General features: G+C 37.0%; 1 protein-coding gene across 3 annotated transcripts in view; it reads left to right on the top strand.

Moving 5' to 3' along the window:
* Positions 1-19,332, top strand: part of pcdh9 (protocadherin 9) — a 193,025-nt gene that overhangs the window by 130,549 nt on the left and 43,144 nt on the right. For 2 of the 3 annotated variants that reach the window (XM_082527334.1, XM_082527333.1), the window contains one exon: positions 695-896. In XM_082527334.1, coding sequence (XP_082383460.1) covers positions 695-896 — 202 coding nt within the window. The remainder of the gene's footprint in view (positions 1-694; positions 897-19,332) is intronic. The other variant, XM_082527335.1, reaches the window with a different exon arrangement.

The following is a 19,332-nucleotide window of genomic DNA, read 5'->3' as shown; positions in this document are numbered from 1 at the left end:
CGTGTATATGTGTTTGTGTGTATGTGCAAGACATAGTCCCAGGAAAACTTGTGTTTTCCTTTCCTTGTGAGACTGCAGAATGTGATAGGAAGGGCACCCTGGGGGTGACTTCTGTTAGCTCCACAGGCCCCTTTGACTTTGCTAGCACCAAACAAATTAACAACACAAACTAAACAATCAGCCTGTAAAAGTCCCCGCAGTAGAATCGACAAACATGATAGAATTTTGCCTCCATTATTTTATTGTCCCTTTGCAGTTATGTAATACTTTAATGAAAACACAGTTTGTTTGTTTTTTCAAAAGTTTTTACACTTTTCACTTTGAGGAATTTTTCTAATAGTGCTCCTTGTTTATTTGCATGCAGTTAATGGTTGTCATTGTGCAGTGAAACGTGACTGTATTTACAGTGTGCAAACTCTTTCCCCATCAATATCTGGGCTTAAGTCAAAATAGACGTTTTATTCGACAATTCTTCTCAGTCGGCCGTGATGATATATATTACATTTTACATTGTTCGGGCAAAATGAATTCACACTGCAGTCCTGATCAGCGCTCAGTGTGCAAAAGCAGCATGCTTGAGCTTGTTCAGCTCAGTGTCAAATAAAACTGTAAATAAAAAAGAAAAAAAAATTAAATTAAGGGGGCAGAGCAGAGCACTAACATCAGAGGCTCTGTTTTGTGCTCTTGGTTCTAGTCACAGCGGCGCGTCACGTTTCACCTGCCGGATGGCTCCCAGGAGAGCTGCAGTGACAGCGGTCTGGGGGACCACGAGCCTGTAGGCAGTGGCTCCCTCCTCACACAACCTCTCCCTCTGGTGCAGGCGCAGGACGACTTCTACGAGCAGGCCTCCCCTGATAAGAGGACTGAAGCTGATGGAAACTCCGATCCCAACTCTGGTAAGTTGAATTATATTCTTTCTAGCATATATGCATAGTTTGGATTTTCTTATCTAACTTTAAATCTACCATTCTTCTTCTTCTTCTTTTTTTCAAACTCTATAGCTTAAATCAACATTGGTGGCATTGTGAAACAGCTGCAACATGTTCACGTTGACTCAATTTGGTGGACATTGTGCGCATAGTGATGGTGTCTTTTCTTTCAAATCCAATATGATTTTATTCATTTTTCTACTTATTGTATGCAGGATGGTGAAATCAGAACATTCATTGTCTACAGGTTGAAGAAAATGAAAACGTTTCATATCTGGCTTTGAGGGATGACTAAAACCTCTTGAAAAGAGATAATAAATTCTCATGAAAAGCAACATCTGTCTCCATAATGGACTCAACACACCAAAAATCATTTAATTTAGAGTTATTTGATTGCTCAAGTAGGTTTCTAGTGGATACATGAGCAGGTCATTCATTTCTCAGTTAATCATCCAGACTTGTTCATTCCTCCCAGGAGCAAACCTGGGCCTCCCATAGGCTCCTCACCTATTTGTGAAACTCATTTGATTTATTTAGAGATGATTTCCCAGTTGGAAGCCTTGTTCTCAGCTGAAGATGTTAACTTCCCACTATTTCTGGTGGGGATGTACATCTCCGACCCAGTTTTCTCATTTTATCATTAAGAGGTGAGGCGTGCGCAAAGATCAAGCGCATCGCCTCAAGGTCGATGCCAGCTTGCCTGCTGAGGGTGGAGCAGCTAGCACCGCATAAATACAAGTGCAGTGAGTAAACTGTGGGTGCATATGATTTAAAACAGATTTAACTTAGCAGATGCACTCACAGTTGGCAAATGTATTCAGTGAGCTTTGTGTAGGCCTACCCACTCACTATCTTCAGAAACAACCCATTCTCATTCCCAGAGACTTTAAATACTGCGATTTTGTCAGAGCTGCTGGCATCTCTGAGATATGCGCAAGTGTCCTTTGGAGTTGCTACACCAGTTATAGCGACATTTGATGCTGGGCACAAATGTTCCTACAATATGCAAAAAAGGTAAAAAAGTCCACAAAGCTTGGTTTGAAAAACTGGTGAATGCATAGCTACCATTCATCTCTTATTGTCTCACACACTGTTTTTTAGGTTTGTTTAGTTTTTTTTTTTGTTAGTTTTTTTTTTTTTTGTTAAATTTGGTTTGAATTCACTGTTTAATTTTTTTTTCTTCTTTGGTTAAGTTTATTGTCTATACTCGTTGAAATTCACCTGTTGGGATGACAGCTAAAATAAATGTAATGTATTGGATTACCAATTAGCAACAAGGAATCATATCAACTTCAAAACAAGTGATTACCAAATAGATTATTGGTGAACAGGGCTTTAGGTTATCCCATACTCAAAGTCAATAACAACTTTAAAAGTATTTAAGCCAATCAAGAGCCTAATCAAGTGGTTTGGTTTTTGGCTTTTGGCAACCAGTCAACCCAAATTCATACAGTAGAAGAATTATAAGAGAAAATTCATTAAAACAGTTTCAGTCAACAGTCAACATCCTTAAATGTTGACTGTATAATTAACAATTAGACAACGTACTCAGTGGTCCAGCAAATTTACACTACCTTTGAACCACATTACATATCTTGTACTGACATCAGGGGACAATGTTCATGAATTCATTGGAATCTCGAAAGAATAGAGATTTACAGTGTTACATTATATGAATGTGGGATTTTCAAATGTCATGAACTGTTGGCTAAGGAAAGCATTTCATCCTATGGCAGGTCAGAAATTTATGCTATTTGTTCAACTGGTATTTACTGCATAACAATTAATGAATAATGAGCTGTACATATCTCACACCTTCCGTCCTACTGTCTATAAATACAAATAAGGCTATGGATATGCTTACACAATTTGGTGCGCAGAGACAGATAAACTCTAACTGCCTTGGCTTTCAGAAGCTCGAAAAATAAAAGAAATAAACAATTAAATAAAGCATAAAATAAAATTGTATTAATTTCATTCTGTTAGCAGTATTTTACAGGTAAGATACAATGTAAAATGCTAATTTTAGAAGCAGCACCTCAAAGAAGGCCTCATCCATTAAACATGACTTACTAGCTTAAATATTTGTAGTTTTTCAGCACACTGCATCATTTTTGTCCTTAATCAGCGGCCTTCTCTTTTGTTAGTGTTGTTTGCCTGTCAGCAAACTATTAACAGTGACAGCAGTGGTCTTTGATCATTGACCTGCTTCTTGGCAGGATAATGATTTTATGTCCTGTGTATGAGCGATATGTTACCTGCTGTGGCACTCTCTAATACGTGAACTCAGTGGACCCAGGTTAACTCGTTTTGAGTAAGTCTCTGTCAGACTTAAAAAGCCTCACACTGTTTTCCTACTAGCTGTACAATACGAGTCATTCTGTTGACAAAGGCAAACAGTATCTAAAAGGTGTTTGACACTTTCGTGTTCTGAGCTCCAAAGTATCTTCTAACGCTATTGAAAAGAGCCCCATTCAGTGCAACATTTTAAATGCCGACCTTGACAGTAGGTGGTCTTTCCACGAGGCTTTATTCAAGATTTGACAATAATATTACTTGTGCCTTGTTTTCTAAAATGTTAAGACCGTTCAAAAGAACTTCAAGAATCAAAATGACAAAATGACATGAATTATTAAATTATTACAAGTCTCCAGTTGTCGTTTTGCAAGCAGAATATTGAAAAATGATTTATTTGAAGTAATACAGGAAAGTATTAATAGTTATATATAGGTTGCGGCTTTCATCTAAATTACAGAAATACAGCGTGCATACTACTGGGTATCTGATAACGTCCCTTTTTCCTTTTTTTAAGAACAACATAAAGACTGTCTTTGTAAGTTGGAAAATTTTCCTTAGTTTCACTATGATGAAAACAAATTAAAAAAACAACAACAACCCCCAAAAAGAAATATTAACAGATGGATGGTAACCAGGGATGTAGCAGTTTCAGTCAGCATTGTAGTTTTTTGATATAAAAAAAGAGAAAAAAACCTCACAGTAATCTATGAGCCAGTGCTACATAAGCAAATGTAGTTAAATCTTAAGACCTTGCAGGGCCCGGTTTCCCAGCAATGATTGATTTTAAAGGTTAGGAGTGCTTTTTGGAGCTTTTTTTATATATAAAAGCTGTTGTATTTTCTCAAAACAACACTTACAAACAAGTCCACATGGAGTTCTGTTAATGCTGTTGAGGAGGAGGATGAATTGATTGAAACTAACCTATAACATTGAATACTCCATAGAGGAGTTCTGGATATTAAAATATTAAATATATAAATATATATTAAATATTATATATTATTAAAATATATAAAATGTAACATACGACACAAATGACACAGTAGAACGAACAGCTTGATTGCGTAGCAGGAAAGAAACACATTTTGCAGTCAGCAGTGACAGCCTTCAGCCTTTGGCATTTTATGTTAGTGGGTGGAAGTAAGTTTCAGAGTGAACTTTGTGAAATCTAATTTGATCGATTTAGCTTGTGCTCGACGTATTCCTATGCACACATTAAGCCATTTTGTTATTAAATTAATGTTACTGTACTCAGATCACTTGATAAATGGACATTGAAAAAAGAAAATAACCACCAATTTAAGCACACAACTGTGAAATAAAAACAGAACAAACAAACAAAACACATAATTAGGATAGAGAGCAGATGAATTATAGAGTATTAAACCTACAGGCAAAATTCTCTCAACTCTGATTTAAAGGAGTACAAACAAAAACATGTAAGCATAAACATCATGTTGCCAAAATCCACTACTCTGCACTCCCCCTCATGATAGTGTTTGCAGTCATCATTTAGAAAGCTCTGAAATCTGTGAGACTGATGTCTGTGTAACGCACATAAAACAGCCCACTCATCTAACAAATTAGTTCTGAATCAGACTTTTTAAGTGCATTAATAGCACCCAGTAAATGTAATACAATATTTTTTGAAATTATTGGATCTATTTACAAACCAGTATCACTTACATCTGCTGCTAAATACTCTGTCAAAAGTCACTACATAATTACACATAGAAATGAACCTGGTTCTTTGGGCATGTTTTATTTAGTAAGGTATTTGTTTAATTAAGTTTGATATTATAAATTTGATTCATTTTCTGATCCAAAACTAGAAAGGAATTGCCCAAAAATAATAATTTAAAGCTTATCAGTAGTTCATGTATCTTATTATGTCACTTGTATTGTAATCAAGATTTTTTTTACTCCTGAACTGGCTCAATACAAGAAACTCAATCCGTTCATTAGTCATTCCAGTTACTGTTGTTTTGAGCTTCGACTCCAGATGTAGAGTAGCAGAAATGGAAGATCCTGGGGAGTTTTTAATGAAGAAGTTTTAATTGTTAGGCTATGTGAACTGTTTTTAATGCGTCTACCATCCATAATTTACAATGCGTTAGAAACAGTAGAATAATTAAACGTTTGAATTACACATAAGCGCAGAGATTCTTTATGGTTATTTTGCTTTAGTCTTAGACTTAGATTTAACCAGTGGATCTGTAATGTGTAATTATGGCTCGCTCGTGCTCATTATCACAGACATTATTGCAGATGGAGCAGATACCTGGAGCCTTGGGATGGATGCAAAGGGCAAAGAAAAAGCTGTCAGTGTAGGCTACTAAACCTTACAGATTATTGAGTTGGTAAGAATTGTTCAGTAATCTCTATTTCGACTGTCTGGCAGTAATGCTGTATCACAGATATTTAAAATAGAATGTGAGCAAAATGCAAGTAAAAAAAACCTGAACATAATTTGAAGAGATTTCAGAGAGGTTTACATACAGCGATCAAAATATTAAAGAACACAAACATGCAAAATTTTGCTCTGAGCTGGAAAATGGTGGGCGAATGTGTTCATTCTTTGCCTCAGAGATTGCAGTGCACCGCTGGATTGGCATGTCCATGGCCTGTACTGAGGCATTCCTCCTACTGTGGCCACTGTAGTGCGTGAAGAGTCAGCAAGATACGAATCTGTTGCAGTTTAGGAAATAACCTCAGCACACCCTCGGGAAATACCAGTTTGTGCAGGGACACTGTGTTTTGCGCCATGGCTGGCAAAGTTCATAGAGTTAATATACAAGTTGCATGTGGACTGAAAACATTTGATTCCTATGAGAAAGAGTTTCTAGGAGTATCTAAAAAGTGTTCTGGAGGCATGCTAGAAATCGCCAGAGATGTGAGAAATAGGTTTAATATTTTACCTTAACGTGCATTTAGGTAATAGAGCCCAGGAGCATTTCTAACGTCCATCTTTCATCATAGTTTATATTTTAAAGAATGAACTTTACTGAGTAAATCTATTGACTTGAAATTAAAGTTTTTATTTTATTTTATTTTATTAGGTTACACTAATAAAAACTAATGCAATAAACGATAAGGTTTATTGTAAAGTCATTCTCAACAGTTCCTTCAAAACAAACAGAAGAAATCAGCTGCAGTACTTGAATGGCTATAAAAAGTTGTTTTCATTAATAGGCTTTTTTGGTCTTTCACACTGGATGTGCATGGATGAGGCTCCCTAGACTGCAAAGAAGTTGAAATAATACATGATTGGAGAGTGCCCAGAATAAACAGAGAAACAAGTGGGGTGAGCTAGATAAACCAGCCATTATTGACTAAAGTGCTACATAAATTATTTAAAAACATTGGAGACAAGAAATATAGAGCAGTAAGACAAAAAAGATCACTTGCACAATCACGCATACAGAAATACACACACACACACACACAAAGTCAAAGGCCAATAGATATAGACTGTGAGATGAAATCTGAATGAAGTTGTTGGAGTGGGTGGAACTGATGTAATGAGAAAGGTTGTTTTTCTGCTCCAGCAACAATCCTTAAGCTTAAAATATAGACAATAAAACAGCCAAGAGTCGCATGCCTGATGACCTTAGCGTTCTACGGAACAAATGGGATCAAAACAAACAGAAATGTAATAAATCAGTCTCACAAACAACAACAGAATCTTTAAGTAGTTTCTGATTTGAGGACAATCTGCCAGCTGGGTAGTCTACCTGATGTTTATCAGAAGACTTTCCTGAGACAATAGTGTATATCCAAGTGAGCATGCATGAATAATTTCTTTTAAGTCAGAAGGCGATGGAGAAACACATGCATATTTAAAATATATACAGATAGAAATATCGGTTACCCTAAGGAATTCCTTTCTGTGCATTTAAAAATCACATATATGCAATATATGATAATACCATTGTGTGCAAATTACATTGTTTATTATTATTATTATTATTATTATTATAAAGGCTGTGGAAGTGGAACTGGATTGTAAAGTGGGAAGGATTCCCACCAAAATAGGTGTCTCCAGGACCACTTTTTCATTGCGACACTCACATACACAAAGACAGGTTCACAGAGTGATAACAATACTAGCCACACTGTGTTGTTGATAATTGTCTTGGTGGCTGCAGGTCTGTGTGGCTGAGCAATGACTTATACTAAACATAGAGTACTTCTAACAAGCAAAAGTGTGCTCATACAGTTTAGAAGAGCACACTCACATAGGCAGCTTTATCTTATCATGTGATATGTATCATGCAGTGTGGGTGTAAATCTTTAAATCTGTAGTTAAATACATTTCAAAGTGAATTTTTTTTTTAAATTTCATTTTGCATTTTATTGGTTCTGATGGATAATCCAAATTGTCACTAGGTGTGAATGTGCGAATGAATGTGAGTGCGAATGGTTGTCTGTCCCTGTGTGTTGGCTCTGTGACAGACTGGCGACCTGTCCAGGGTGTACCCCGCCTCTCGCCCTATGACAGCTGGGATAGGCTCCAGCGCCCCCCGCGACCCTGAAAAGGACAAGCGGAAGCGAATGGATGGATGGATGGATGGTTCTGATGGATAAAGACCAATCAATGTTCTTAAATGCTCATCAATTCAGGCCCGGTGGGAGTCTTTCCTGGTCATAGGGCAACAAAGGACAGGTTGCTAAACTATTGCATGGCTACACATACAGAAAAACATACGATATATGACCAATTTAGAATCACCAGTTAACCTAACCAAGGTAAAATTAATTCAAAGAAATCCAATATTGCAGGAATTCCATATCATAGCTTGATAACCATTGAGCTTATACAGCATCACCTATACTGACACAGTGGCAGACAAAAGTGCTCCATGACATGTAACCGTGCAATTCAATGGGCTACCTATGAATTAATTAATAAATTAATCAATCAAAAACGAAATAAAAATAAAAATAGTGTGGGTTCCTCTGAACATTTTGCTCTTGTCTTGAGCATTTAATTTGACTGGGTGAATAAAGCATTTTTTTCTATCTGTTATATACAGTGTTGGGCGTAATGCGTTACTAAGTAACGCGTTACTGTAATTAAATTACTTTTCCACTGAAAAAGTAGAGTAACTAATTACTGTTCATTTTTAGGTATTTTAATTACAGTTACTTACAATGTACTTGCGTTACATTGTAAAATAATTTAAAAAAAAATTATCTTCTAAACGTAGACGTAAACTCTGCCGCTTTAACATCGTTGCAGTGCAGGTGCGCGTCATTTCGCGCCAGTTTGCTGCATAGTCGTAGGACTCGGCTGAAGCGAGTGGCTGTTTTATGAAATGGACATATTCCCGTCTCTTCACTTTTCTGAAACAAGCAGACAAGAATATTATCGTAATATGTAAGCTATGTCCTGGGGAGAAAAAACTATCGGCCACTGTTAATAGCAGGAGTAATCTACTGAAGCGCCTGACACGTAAGCATAGACAAACACTTCTGAGTAATCCTTGTTCATCATCCATGGATAACACTGCGGCAACTCCTGCTAAGCAGGCAAAACCTGATTTTACTTCAGCAGCACAGAAAATGTCTGAAGGTGAGCTTAAAAAAAATGATTGCAGGCTACATTGTGGAAGAGATGCTACCGCTGCGTACTGTAGAGTCTCCGTCTTTAAAAATGTATTTATTATTTAACCTTCCTGCCTTCTTGGGACCTTTTTGTGCCACTGCTATGTGTTAAATGGCTGCCATTTCCACTGTGTTCAGTGGAATATAACCAAACTTGCCACAGGATAGTTTTTACCTGTCAATGTTAATATTCCAGTGTGAATTCCTTAAATCAGCCTAAAATGGCTGAGCAGCAGAAATCCCCACACCCATCACCCTGGGGACCATTTTCTGCCCATTGACTTCCATTATAAACGCTATTTTTCAACCCCAAATTATCATCATATGATTTTATTTTTTCTTCTTTTCTTGGATGTCAATGAAGACTCAGGGCCTTGAAGTTTTAATTTTTAAATTGCAAAAAAAATCCAAAAAAAATAATGGCAGGTCAAAATGTATGTTGGTGCCAATCTTTGGTCCATCTAAAGGCCTACTTATAATGACAATCACATATTACTTCAACTGGTTTTTTGTGGAAATATTTAGTTTCGTTTTTTGGTTTTTGGGGCTTATAACACAGGGCGCTCATGTAATAACACTGGGATTTGAAGGGTTAAAACAACGAAAATATAATTAAAACTTTACATGAATATTTCAGGGAGAAGTAGTTTTACAAGGTTGGCTAATTTAAAGTGGAATAAAATATGGATATATGGTCTTTTTATGGCGTGGCTGAGAATGGTCCCTAGGGTGATGGGTGTGAGTTTTTTAAAGGATGGCAGGAGGGTTAAAGAGTTTGATTTCTATTGTTTGCCCACTCAAGGTTTATAGGGATTTTAAGAAGTATTTAGTTAAATTACTTATTTAGTAATAAAAGTTACTTTTCTGACACAGTAATTAGATAAGTATTTTAAATACAATTTTGGCTAAGTAATTAGTAATTAGTAATTAATTACTTTTTTAAAGTGACTTACCAAACACTGGTTATATACTTTAAACATAGACTTTACTTGCAGTCTAAACAGCTGTTTAGAACCATGCTGAAATTCATGAGCTGTGATGGAGCAATTATCATCATCAGTGACAATATAAATGAAGGAACACTCTCTTTTTTAATAATAAATAAATACACAATACATAATACATGAAAGATGATTTTTTAAAATGAGAAAATTGCATTATATTGGTAAGAATGCCATACAACTAAGGATCATTGTTTTCTGACATGGATAAACAAGTGAACAAGCTGCAAGTAACATGTTTAACTTTAAATGAGAAACATTCATTTATCAGCTGACAACATGTTTACAAAAACAAGAGTTGTGTGTGACAAGGGTTTAATAAACCCTAATAACTGTGATCATTAGATTGTGGTCAAACAACACTTAGAACAATGCAGAACAGTATTTGTCATAAAGAAGTTTGTCAAGTGAGTTTAGCATTCTGAAAAATCATTGTCACTGATTATTGACATTTCTTGTTTGACACAATGCAGACATTGCTCAAAAATTGTTGACTGTATTGGAGGTGATACACCAATGGATGTATCCATTAAGGAAAAATGAGCATTCCCTGACTGTTCCTGGAGGTTCCTGGCTGTCACTGGTTGAAATCAGTTGGACTGCACCAGAAATGTCCTTATGATTGCTAGCAGCTTTGTCTGAAAATACTCACTAACTACTAGTCCAGCTTTACTAAAATCTGATGAAATGTGAGACATATTGGAAATGGAGAAGTACCCCAACCCCATGCATACTATGGGTGACTGCAGCAGTATGATGGAAACCAAAGTAATCACAAGGAGTTTCTTGCCAACCCCTTTGGGAAATACACTTTTGTTTTTTGTTATTTGCCAGGTTGTCACCGATTGGTCTGTAGGCCTGCATAAATGGGACTTCAGCAATCCCAGCAACTGTCATCAGTCTCCAGAATAGTGGAGAAATACAAATTTTTCCTTCGTTACCAGTGTTTGGCAGATGGCTGTCTCTAGACCTAGACTCTAGACCTTATTTACTTGATCCCACATTGTCCAAACTGGTGGGCAAGTTAATGTTACATGATTATTGGTCATATGTCTGTAAAACTTTAATAATATGTGCTAATGTGCTTAAGATTACAGCAAACAAACCGTGCTTTACATACTACAGCAAGTGATTATTCTATTCACAAAATAACAAATGATGTTTAGGACCCTAGTGGAAACTGCATCCCTACAGCTTTCTTTGTGGTGGTCAGCACACCACAAAGAAAGAACTTACAGCAAGAAGTTCTGAATCCAGTCTGGGCCTCTTTTGGCATTCACATGTTCTCTGGAGGTTAATTGGTGATTCTAATTTGATCATAGATGTGAATGGTTGTCTGTCTCTGTGCTAGTCCTGCAACAGATTGGCAACCTCTCAAGGATGTACCCTGCCTCTAGCTCCATGACATCTGAGATAGGTTTGCAGGAAGATGGAGCCTAATGTACAAGAAAATGGATAGATGGATGGATTGATGGTTCACGTTGAGAAATGCTTATACTTATTTGTTGTGTAGTTGATCATTAGCTGAAGTTTATATTTGAAATGTTTGAAGATTAATGAGCTTAACAGAAACATGAGAACAAAATACTCAAATGCAAGATTGTTATGTCGTCTACAGTGACTGTGAAACTACATTAGCCATTAGTCATTGATAAGCAGGAAATGATGACTAACTCCTTTGTTCAAGTATCCTGCTCCATTGCATTCCACCCTGCTTTCTCTAAAACAGGGGTGTCAAACTCAAATACACAGTGGGCCAAAATTCAAAACTGGAACAAAGTCGCGGGCTAACGTTAATATTTATTGAAATATATTAGATATAAGAATGAATATTTTCTTATGGACTCAAACACGTTTTGCTGGAAAACTGAATATGGAACAAGCAAAGCTTAATACTAAACAATATATATATTAGCTGTATAATACCAGTAGGCCAGCTCTAATAGTAATTTGGTATGGCTTCGCGGGCCAAATGTAATTAGGCTGCGGGCCAAATCTGGCCCACGGGCCAGAGTTTGACACCTATGCTCTAAAACATCAAAGCATCTTTTCAAGCCCCACATCCATCAAGTATCACTACCCCTATTTGATTCTCAATTTGGAAAGAAGAAAATATTTCATTAAATATTTTCAATTTTTCATCAAATATGTTTTGTTACTGTGAAATATCATATTTCCATTTTGTTAATCACCAACACATGTCTGGCCATTGGGATTAGGTAATATAATTTTGTTTAATTTTCTAAGGATATTTTTATCAGGGTGTTGGCTGTTTAGTTCCTCTCAGTATCATGTAAATATGCTTCAGGCAAGAAAGCTGTCACAGTTCCATGTTTTTGTAATTCTTAGTGCCAAATTTCTGGTGCTATATTTCAAAATCCATTCCAACTATGTCTCTACTGCAAAAACAATTGCCATCTTCACTGCATTTTACTTTTGTGAGTGACAACAACAAGACACCAAGCTTCTTGTGAGTGAACACGTTTAAGATCACGTTTAATGCTTCACACAAAAACAGAACTGATTTACTTTGAATTTATTGTATTTTCTTTTTCTACTGCTTTGCTGTAGTTGAGTGTGGCAGTACAAAATAGATTTGGAATACATACAGTAGAAACTACAAATGGGAAGTTTCTGTATACTACTGTGTATAATTATTGAACACATTATGGCAACATTCAGATAGTAAAGTCAGAATTTGGCATGGACAACATAATAGTATTAATCTATCCAGTCTTGTCAATCATTTAGGCTGCTGGTGGTGGTGGTATTCTGGTATGGGGGATATGTTCTTGGCATGTTCATTTGTTCATGAGCTCTGGAACAATGCCCAGTTTGTACTGATCGTTGTTTCAGTGTCACATGTTTTTTCTGATGGCTTCTTCCAGCAGGATGAGTGATTTCCTGAACATGGCAGTCAGTTCACACAACTCAAGTGGCAATCTCAATTCAGTAGACTACTTTTGGGATGGGGTTAAACTGGTCATGCAGCCCACTAACCTGTTGGATCCATATGACGGTGTCACTCTGGACCATAATCTCTGAGGAATACTTTTACCACCTTATTGAATCACCTGATATAAGCAGGGTGTACCTAATAAAGTGCCTGATAAAGTTAATGCAGCTTCACAATCAGAAGTAAAATACTAACATATTCACAAATAAAATGAGACAGAGATACATAATGAGAAGAAAATGTAGCTTGGTAGTGAAACTATACAAGACATGAACTATGTATAATTGTTTCTTAGCGTTACGGGAAGCAGCTGGTAACTGCTGCGAGATGTTTTGAATCATGCTGGTATAAAGAAGACAAATTTCCCCTGAAAGAGAGTAGTAGATTTGGGCTCTTGATGCTACCAGGGCTTCACTGACATTAAATATCACATATTTATCTTTCAAAAATACTGAGATATTACTAAATAATTTTAACACAGCATGTAAACTATGGAATCTGACAAAATACCGATATAGTTAACCATTCAGACATAGATTTTACAGTAAATCTTATAATATGGTATGTTTGGAGAGAGGAAGAGAGTTAGGGCAAAGAGATAAAAATACCAAAGATCATTATGTATTTTAATTATGATGACTTCTTCTCAGTGCTGGGGTAAAATGTGTTTAAGGCTTGTGAATAAAATATCACTTTGTGCTTCAAAGCGGTGAAAAAGTCTGTCATCTTTTCTTTGTTCATTTCAATTCACAGCAACGTGATGTACAGTATCATTACAAGTTTCCATGTCTGGGCAATTAAATTGATTACCATATCACAGTATGGCCTTTTCCTAGACTTCTGAGGTGAAGTAAGAGTGTCCTCTTGCAGGTTTATCCTTGGAAATTGGATACCTTCCATGTTGAGTAATATTCCATTATTTTATATTCTGTGGAAGAAGGGAAGTGAAGGTCATTGCATTGAAATGGTAAGCACATATGACAAGACTGTAACATTAATTTTTAGTGATGTTCCATCATCTGGCTCTCACAGGTAAACAAACAAATTTAAACACAAACAAAAAACATACTTTCATGGTTTGGGGATTTGACTACGAGGGTGATTCGTGTGAGAAGGGTTGAGCAGAAGCTACTGTCCTATAAAGGGATAGAGAATCTCCCACGCTCTTCCAGCAATTTCTTATATTCCATATTTAATTCTATTCATGCATCATTTTCTTATACTCTGTGTCTCTAAGACAATAGCAGTCTCTTACAAAAACTGTTTTCCTCGTCATGAAATTAATAAATGATCACAAGACAAAAAATGAGAGATATACATGAACTGCTTTGGTACCGTAGTACCGTTGCGTGACCCTCTAGAAGTTCTTTTAGTACCCTGAGGCCTCTGCACGTGTTTTGATTGCACCATCAGACATATGTTGCAAGGATATTGCCAGGTCTATAACGGTCTGATTTTTTAGTGTTGCACTTGTATTTATAATTCATGGCATAACACATTGAATTGCTAATTTGTATTGTAATTCAGTGCTTTACTACACAAATTAGAAGAATTTTAAAACACCCTCTCGACTGAATAAGAATAATAGTCTGCTCGGTGTATTAGTCTGATACACTGGACTCTTTGCCAGCAGCTTTGTTGTTTCTGTAGTACAGATGCTCAGCAATTGACTATCCAGGATGAACAAATAGCAGGCTGTCACTCAGTCTGGCAGCCGTCCGACCACCTCAGTCACAGACAGCCAGTGATGCTATTGAGATGGTGGGATGCCAAAAACAGTAGATGGCTGTCACAGATCTTTTGACTACATCTCTATATTATAATGACAGATCTAGAGTATCTATTTACATATAATTTAACTCAGTTCAAAAGATAGTTTTCTAAATAATTCAGCTTGATTCTGTCTAGGCCATATTAAGTTTACTTTAGAGTTTGATTTTACCTTGTTAACTGACTCACGAGACAGCCAGTTGCACCCAGGTCATTTCTGTTTTCTCTTCTCTTGGGGGAAATTCAGAGAGATGATCTATGCATATTCCCCTTAAACCCACTTCTGCCGTATGTAGGGAAGTGTGTGTTTGTGTGTTCCTAAATCCCATTGAGAGAAGAGGAAGTAGCAGGGTAGAGTAGCTAGGGCCCCTGACCAAGCCTGTGGGTGGGTGGCATGGATTCATAAATCAGGGAGCAGTGTTAATCTCTCTCAGGTATTGGAAAGCCAGCCCTCAGTAAATATGTTGCCCCGGGATACAATGGGGTTTAAAGGATTTCTGTCTCCAAAGAGAAATTAGGCAGGAGCTTCAGAAGTGAGCTAAATGGAAATGCTTGCTGGAGCATACAGAGAGAGCAGGGTGCCGCTGTCAGCTAGTAAACATAGTCTCAGAGTAGCCTCAGTCATTATCATGGCAGCCGGTGCCAACAGCTAGGGTGAGCAGACGGGAGGGCTGATGAAGAGCATCTTCTATGCAGATGATTAGTCACAATAGGGAGGAGGACAATCTGAGGTCTATTGGATTATACTGCTGGGAATGACAATTGTCTTTGTTAAAAGTAAAGTGGCTAATTACAACAAATGACAGTTATTTTTTGACAAATTTTGTGTTATCGAATTTTTCCAAAAATATATTTTTTTCGTAATTTGTCTGATCCCTTGCGTAGCAGCATTTTCATATTTCAATTATTTTAACATTTCAGCAGTAGCACCCAAGGGTGAAGTGAAAAACACCTTGTTATGAAGCTCTTCGAAGGTGGAATATATTTGGCATCAGCTAGACAGTTCTGTAATTTGTTGAGATAGGCACAAAAAATTGGCAGATATAAGCAATTAAAGACAAAGTTTGCAACAGTAAAAAGTGTTCCTAGAAAGTGTCTGTGAAGGTTCTCAGTCATCCAGGTCATCGTAGTCAAAGGAGCTTGCAAAGAAAAGCGTCTGGACTTCTTTAAGTTGCTTGAAGACGTTTCACCTCTCATCCGAGAAGCTTCTTCAGTTCTAAGGTCAAATGGTGGAGAGTCCCAGATATAACCTAGTGGGAGTAACCCCCCACGGAGGGACAAAAGGACCCCCTGATGATCCTCTAATCGCCTGAGCCAAGGTGTGAAACTGGGTGTGGGTCCCAATCAGCCAGAGTTTCGGGTGTTTTCATTGTGAAACCTGGCCCCACCTTATCATGCGAATTCCTGAGGTCAGATGGCCCAGGATGTGAGTAGGCGTTAAGGCGTCTGGGAAGGGATCTCAAAACTGGATTATAGATGGCAGAGAGTTGGTGTCGTAAACCCCCGCCTCTGTTCAAAGATGGTCGCTCACAGTGGATATAGATGGCTTCTTGAAAGAGGAGTGAAAGAACCTGTTCCTAGAAAGGACTGCTAGCAAACCACCAAAAGGGTCAAGCTCGTGCATGGGCAGTGAAGGCAGACTGCGTTATTCAATCCCCGAGATGACTTATTGTAGCCCAGAAAGGTGACCTGCTGTCTTGTGTTCATGATCATTTACTTGAAAAGAAACAGACGGATGAACTATAGGAAGGCAAGTCGGTGGAGGTGGTATGATGCTCTGGTTAATGTTCAGGCAGGAAGCCTTGAGTTATACCATTCGTGGATTTTATAATGATAAATCTAACCAGCCTAAACACTCTTGATGACCACATTTAATTCTTGGCATGCTTCAAATTTTGTTCAAAAATGGTCTCAATAATATGTCAAAGAGTTCAATTTGTTGTACCCAGAAGTGTACCATTCCTGAGCACAATTGCCTATGTTCCTTGCAAAGTCTCGATTGTCCCCACTTTCTGATCTCCCACTGGCTGTCCTCACATTATGCTTAAAACTCCCACTCTTGAAAAGCCCTTTTGCAGAATAAGACTTAAAAACTAAGTCAATTAATTAAGGTATTTTCAGTTAAATAGCTGTGGGAAGCACAGCTATTTATATATCTTCTATTTTTACCATTGTGTATATTTCCAGTTTTTATCTGTTGTACAGTGTCCTTGGGTGCTTTGAAAGGCGCTATTTAAATAAAATGTATTATTATTATTATTATTATTACTGGCATTCCATGCTTGGCCAAGACTAGCAAACACACTACATGCATAATGTGCCTGACTGCAATTGAACCAGATGGCACAGTAGCGTGTGTATCCTTAGCCTCCAAATACCCCTGATCTCAATCTAATTGAGCATCTACAATATGGGATCCAATGGAATAGCCAGACTGACTAAAAGGATCTGCTTTTAACTTCTAGATGCCTGACAAAACGGTATGTCTTTAGAGGTCTTGAGGTCAAGGCAGACGATTTTAATATCGTAGCTGATCAGTGTAGAAGTATATTTACTCTTGGCAACTATATTTATGTGTATGTATTAGTCAAGTCATAGTGCTTGGTCAGCCATTTGTTTGTGTAGAAAATAGAAAATATAGAAAAAGTGAATGTTTTCAAGAAGCTTGAGAGTTTTTTGACTTACCCTGATATCATACTCACAGTTTAGCAAAATCAGAATATAACTATTTTATCACATTTCTGTAGCCACTGATCTCTTTTTAGGATTCCTGAGACATGAGCTTATCACAATATATCAAAATGCTTTGGGCAAAAGTTGGCATGCCAGATTGCTACAAGAATACCTAGTGATATAAAAAAAAAGAATTTAGTAATATTCACAATATTCACAGAGAGGCAGAGTTTTAAATGTCTGTGAGGGGCTGGAAAAACACAAACTCGCACACATATTAAAAACGTATACATTTTTAATATGATCATAATTGTTCTTGCATTTGTAAATTCTTAATAATCAGGATTGTTGACGTATCTCTTCGTGAAGTGTTTGAATGCTCAATATTACTTCTTCCTTTTTAGTGCCATTAGAATCAAATGTTGCAGTAAAATAGATTTACCCCTAAAAGGAAATTTTGAACCACAAACTTGTGAAAATATTTCTCTGTAGGAAATGTACTGTAATATGCTGTTACACTGCAGTGATGAAGCAAAATTTTAAAAGGTGTATAATGGCCAAGACAAGTATATAGAAGTTGACAGACATGGCCGTTTGATGAAAATGTTGAAAGGTTTGAATCTGATAAAACATTTTAGAAATTTGACTGTATGCACAGATGTGCATCTGCCTATTTATTGAATATGATGGTCTTATGAACATATAGGAAGCATGGCTTTTACTCAATGTAATTCATTTTTGCTGTGTTGTATTGACCAGGCAGCATTATAATTTTATTAATATTTAAGTAAACCCTGAGCTAGGAGCAAAGTTAATGTTACATGTTAATGTTAGTAGCATGGACACTGGGTGTTCATATAAGAAGACCTTATGTGATGTTCTATATAAGCAGATTGTAAAAATGTGCTAAAAACACGTTTTTCAGACAGTTACAAAAATAAATATCAAACTTGAATTATCAGTTGAGAGTTCCTGGAAAATTAAGAGCACCCAAAAGTTTAAGACGAAAAAATTGATATTGCAGACAGATGTGGACTGTCACAGCTAATGTTTTCACACTTGCAGATGCCGATGTATAATTTGTGCTTGTTTACATACATAATCAGTCGACATATAAGGTTCATTGAAGAACTTAGGTACAGCCTTTCATTCAGTAGCTTGTAGAATTACCTTTAAACCAATAGGGTATTATCAGTCTCTCGCTGATGTCTCTCATCTCTCACATCAGATTTTGGCCCATTCTTTTTTAAAATGCTGCTTCAGTTCATTGAGGTTTGTCGTCATTCCTTTATGCACAGTTCAGCACAGGTCCTCCCACAGCGTTTTATTCAGGTTGAGGTCTGGACTGAGCCATTGAAACTTCTTGATTGTTTTCATTTTTCTGTTGCATGACTAATTTTTGAACAAACTTTACTTGTCAGACAGATAAAGTCACATCTGACTTTAGAATACTTTTGTATACAGAGGAGTCCATGGTCAACTCAATGACTGCACGATACCCAAGTCCCGTGGATTCAAAATAAGAACAAATTACCACCCCTCAACTAGCATATTCGACAGTTGGTATGAGGTGAGCTTATTTGCTGTGGTTGGTTTTTGCCAGACATGACTGTACATTTCCTCTTGTGTGCTCAAAAGACAGTGGCACTCATTTCATGCGTATAGAAACAGCCAACAATTTTGATCTTACAAAATTCCATATGTTAGTAAATAAGAGCAGTCAATCAAGCATCTGCATACTATTGCTGTGCTGCCAGATAGTATACAGATAGTATGCATGCTTACCTGAATGTGAGGTGGAGAAAGCACCAACAATGTAAGAGAGAAGCCGGCACCACTGAGGCAGAAAAGTAGGAGAAAGACTGACTTGAGAGCATAAGATAATTATGTCTGAGGTCCAGAGAGAAAGCCAGAAAAGGGGCAACTTTCCGAAGTATTTCTACAGGAGCGGCAACCATTAAAAAATAACTAAAATGTGATGTTTGGGCTGAAATAATGGGGACGCTGAATAATGTTTCCCCTGAGAAACTTACTGTGGTTCAAGTGACTTAAAGTTAAGTTATGAGAAAAGACTAACAGACTGCTGGAAAAAGAAGAA

The sequence above is a fragment of the Aulonocara stuartgranti genome (genome assembly GCF_965226115.1).
Source record: "Aulonocara stuartgranti genome assembly, chromosome: 1".
Taxonomy (NCBI): domain Eukaryota; kingdom Metazoa; phylum Chordata; class Actinopteri; order Cichliformes; family Cichlidae; genus Aulonocara; species Aulonocara stuartgranti.
The sequence above is the reverse complement of the archived record's forward strand: the minus strand, read 5'-3'. Positions and strand labels throughout refer to the sequence as shown.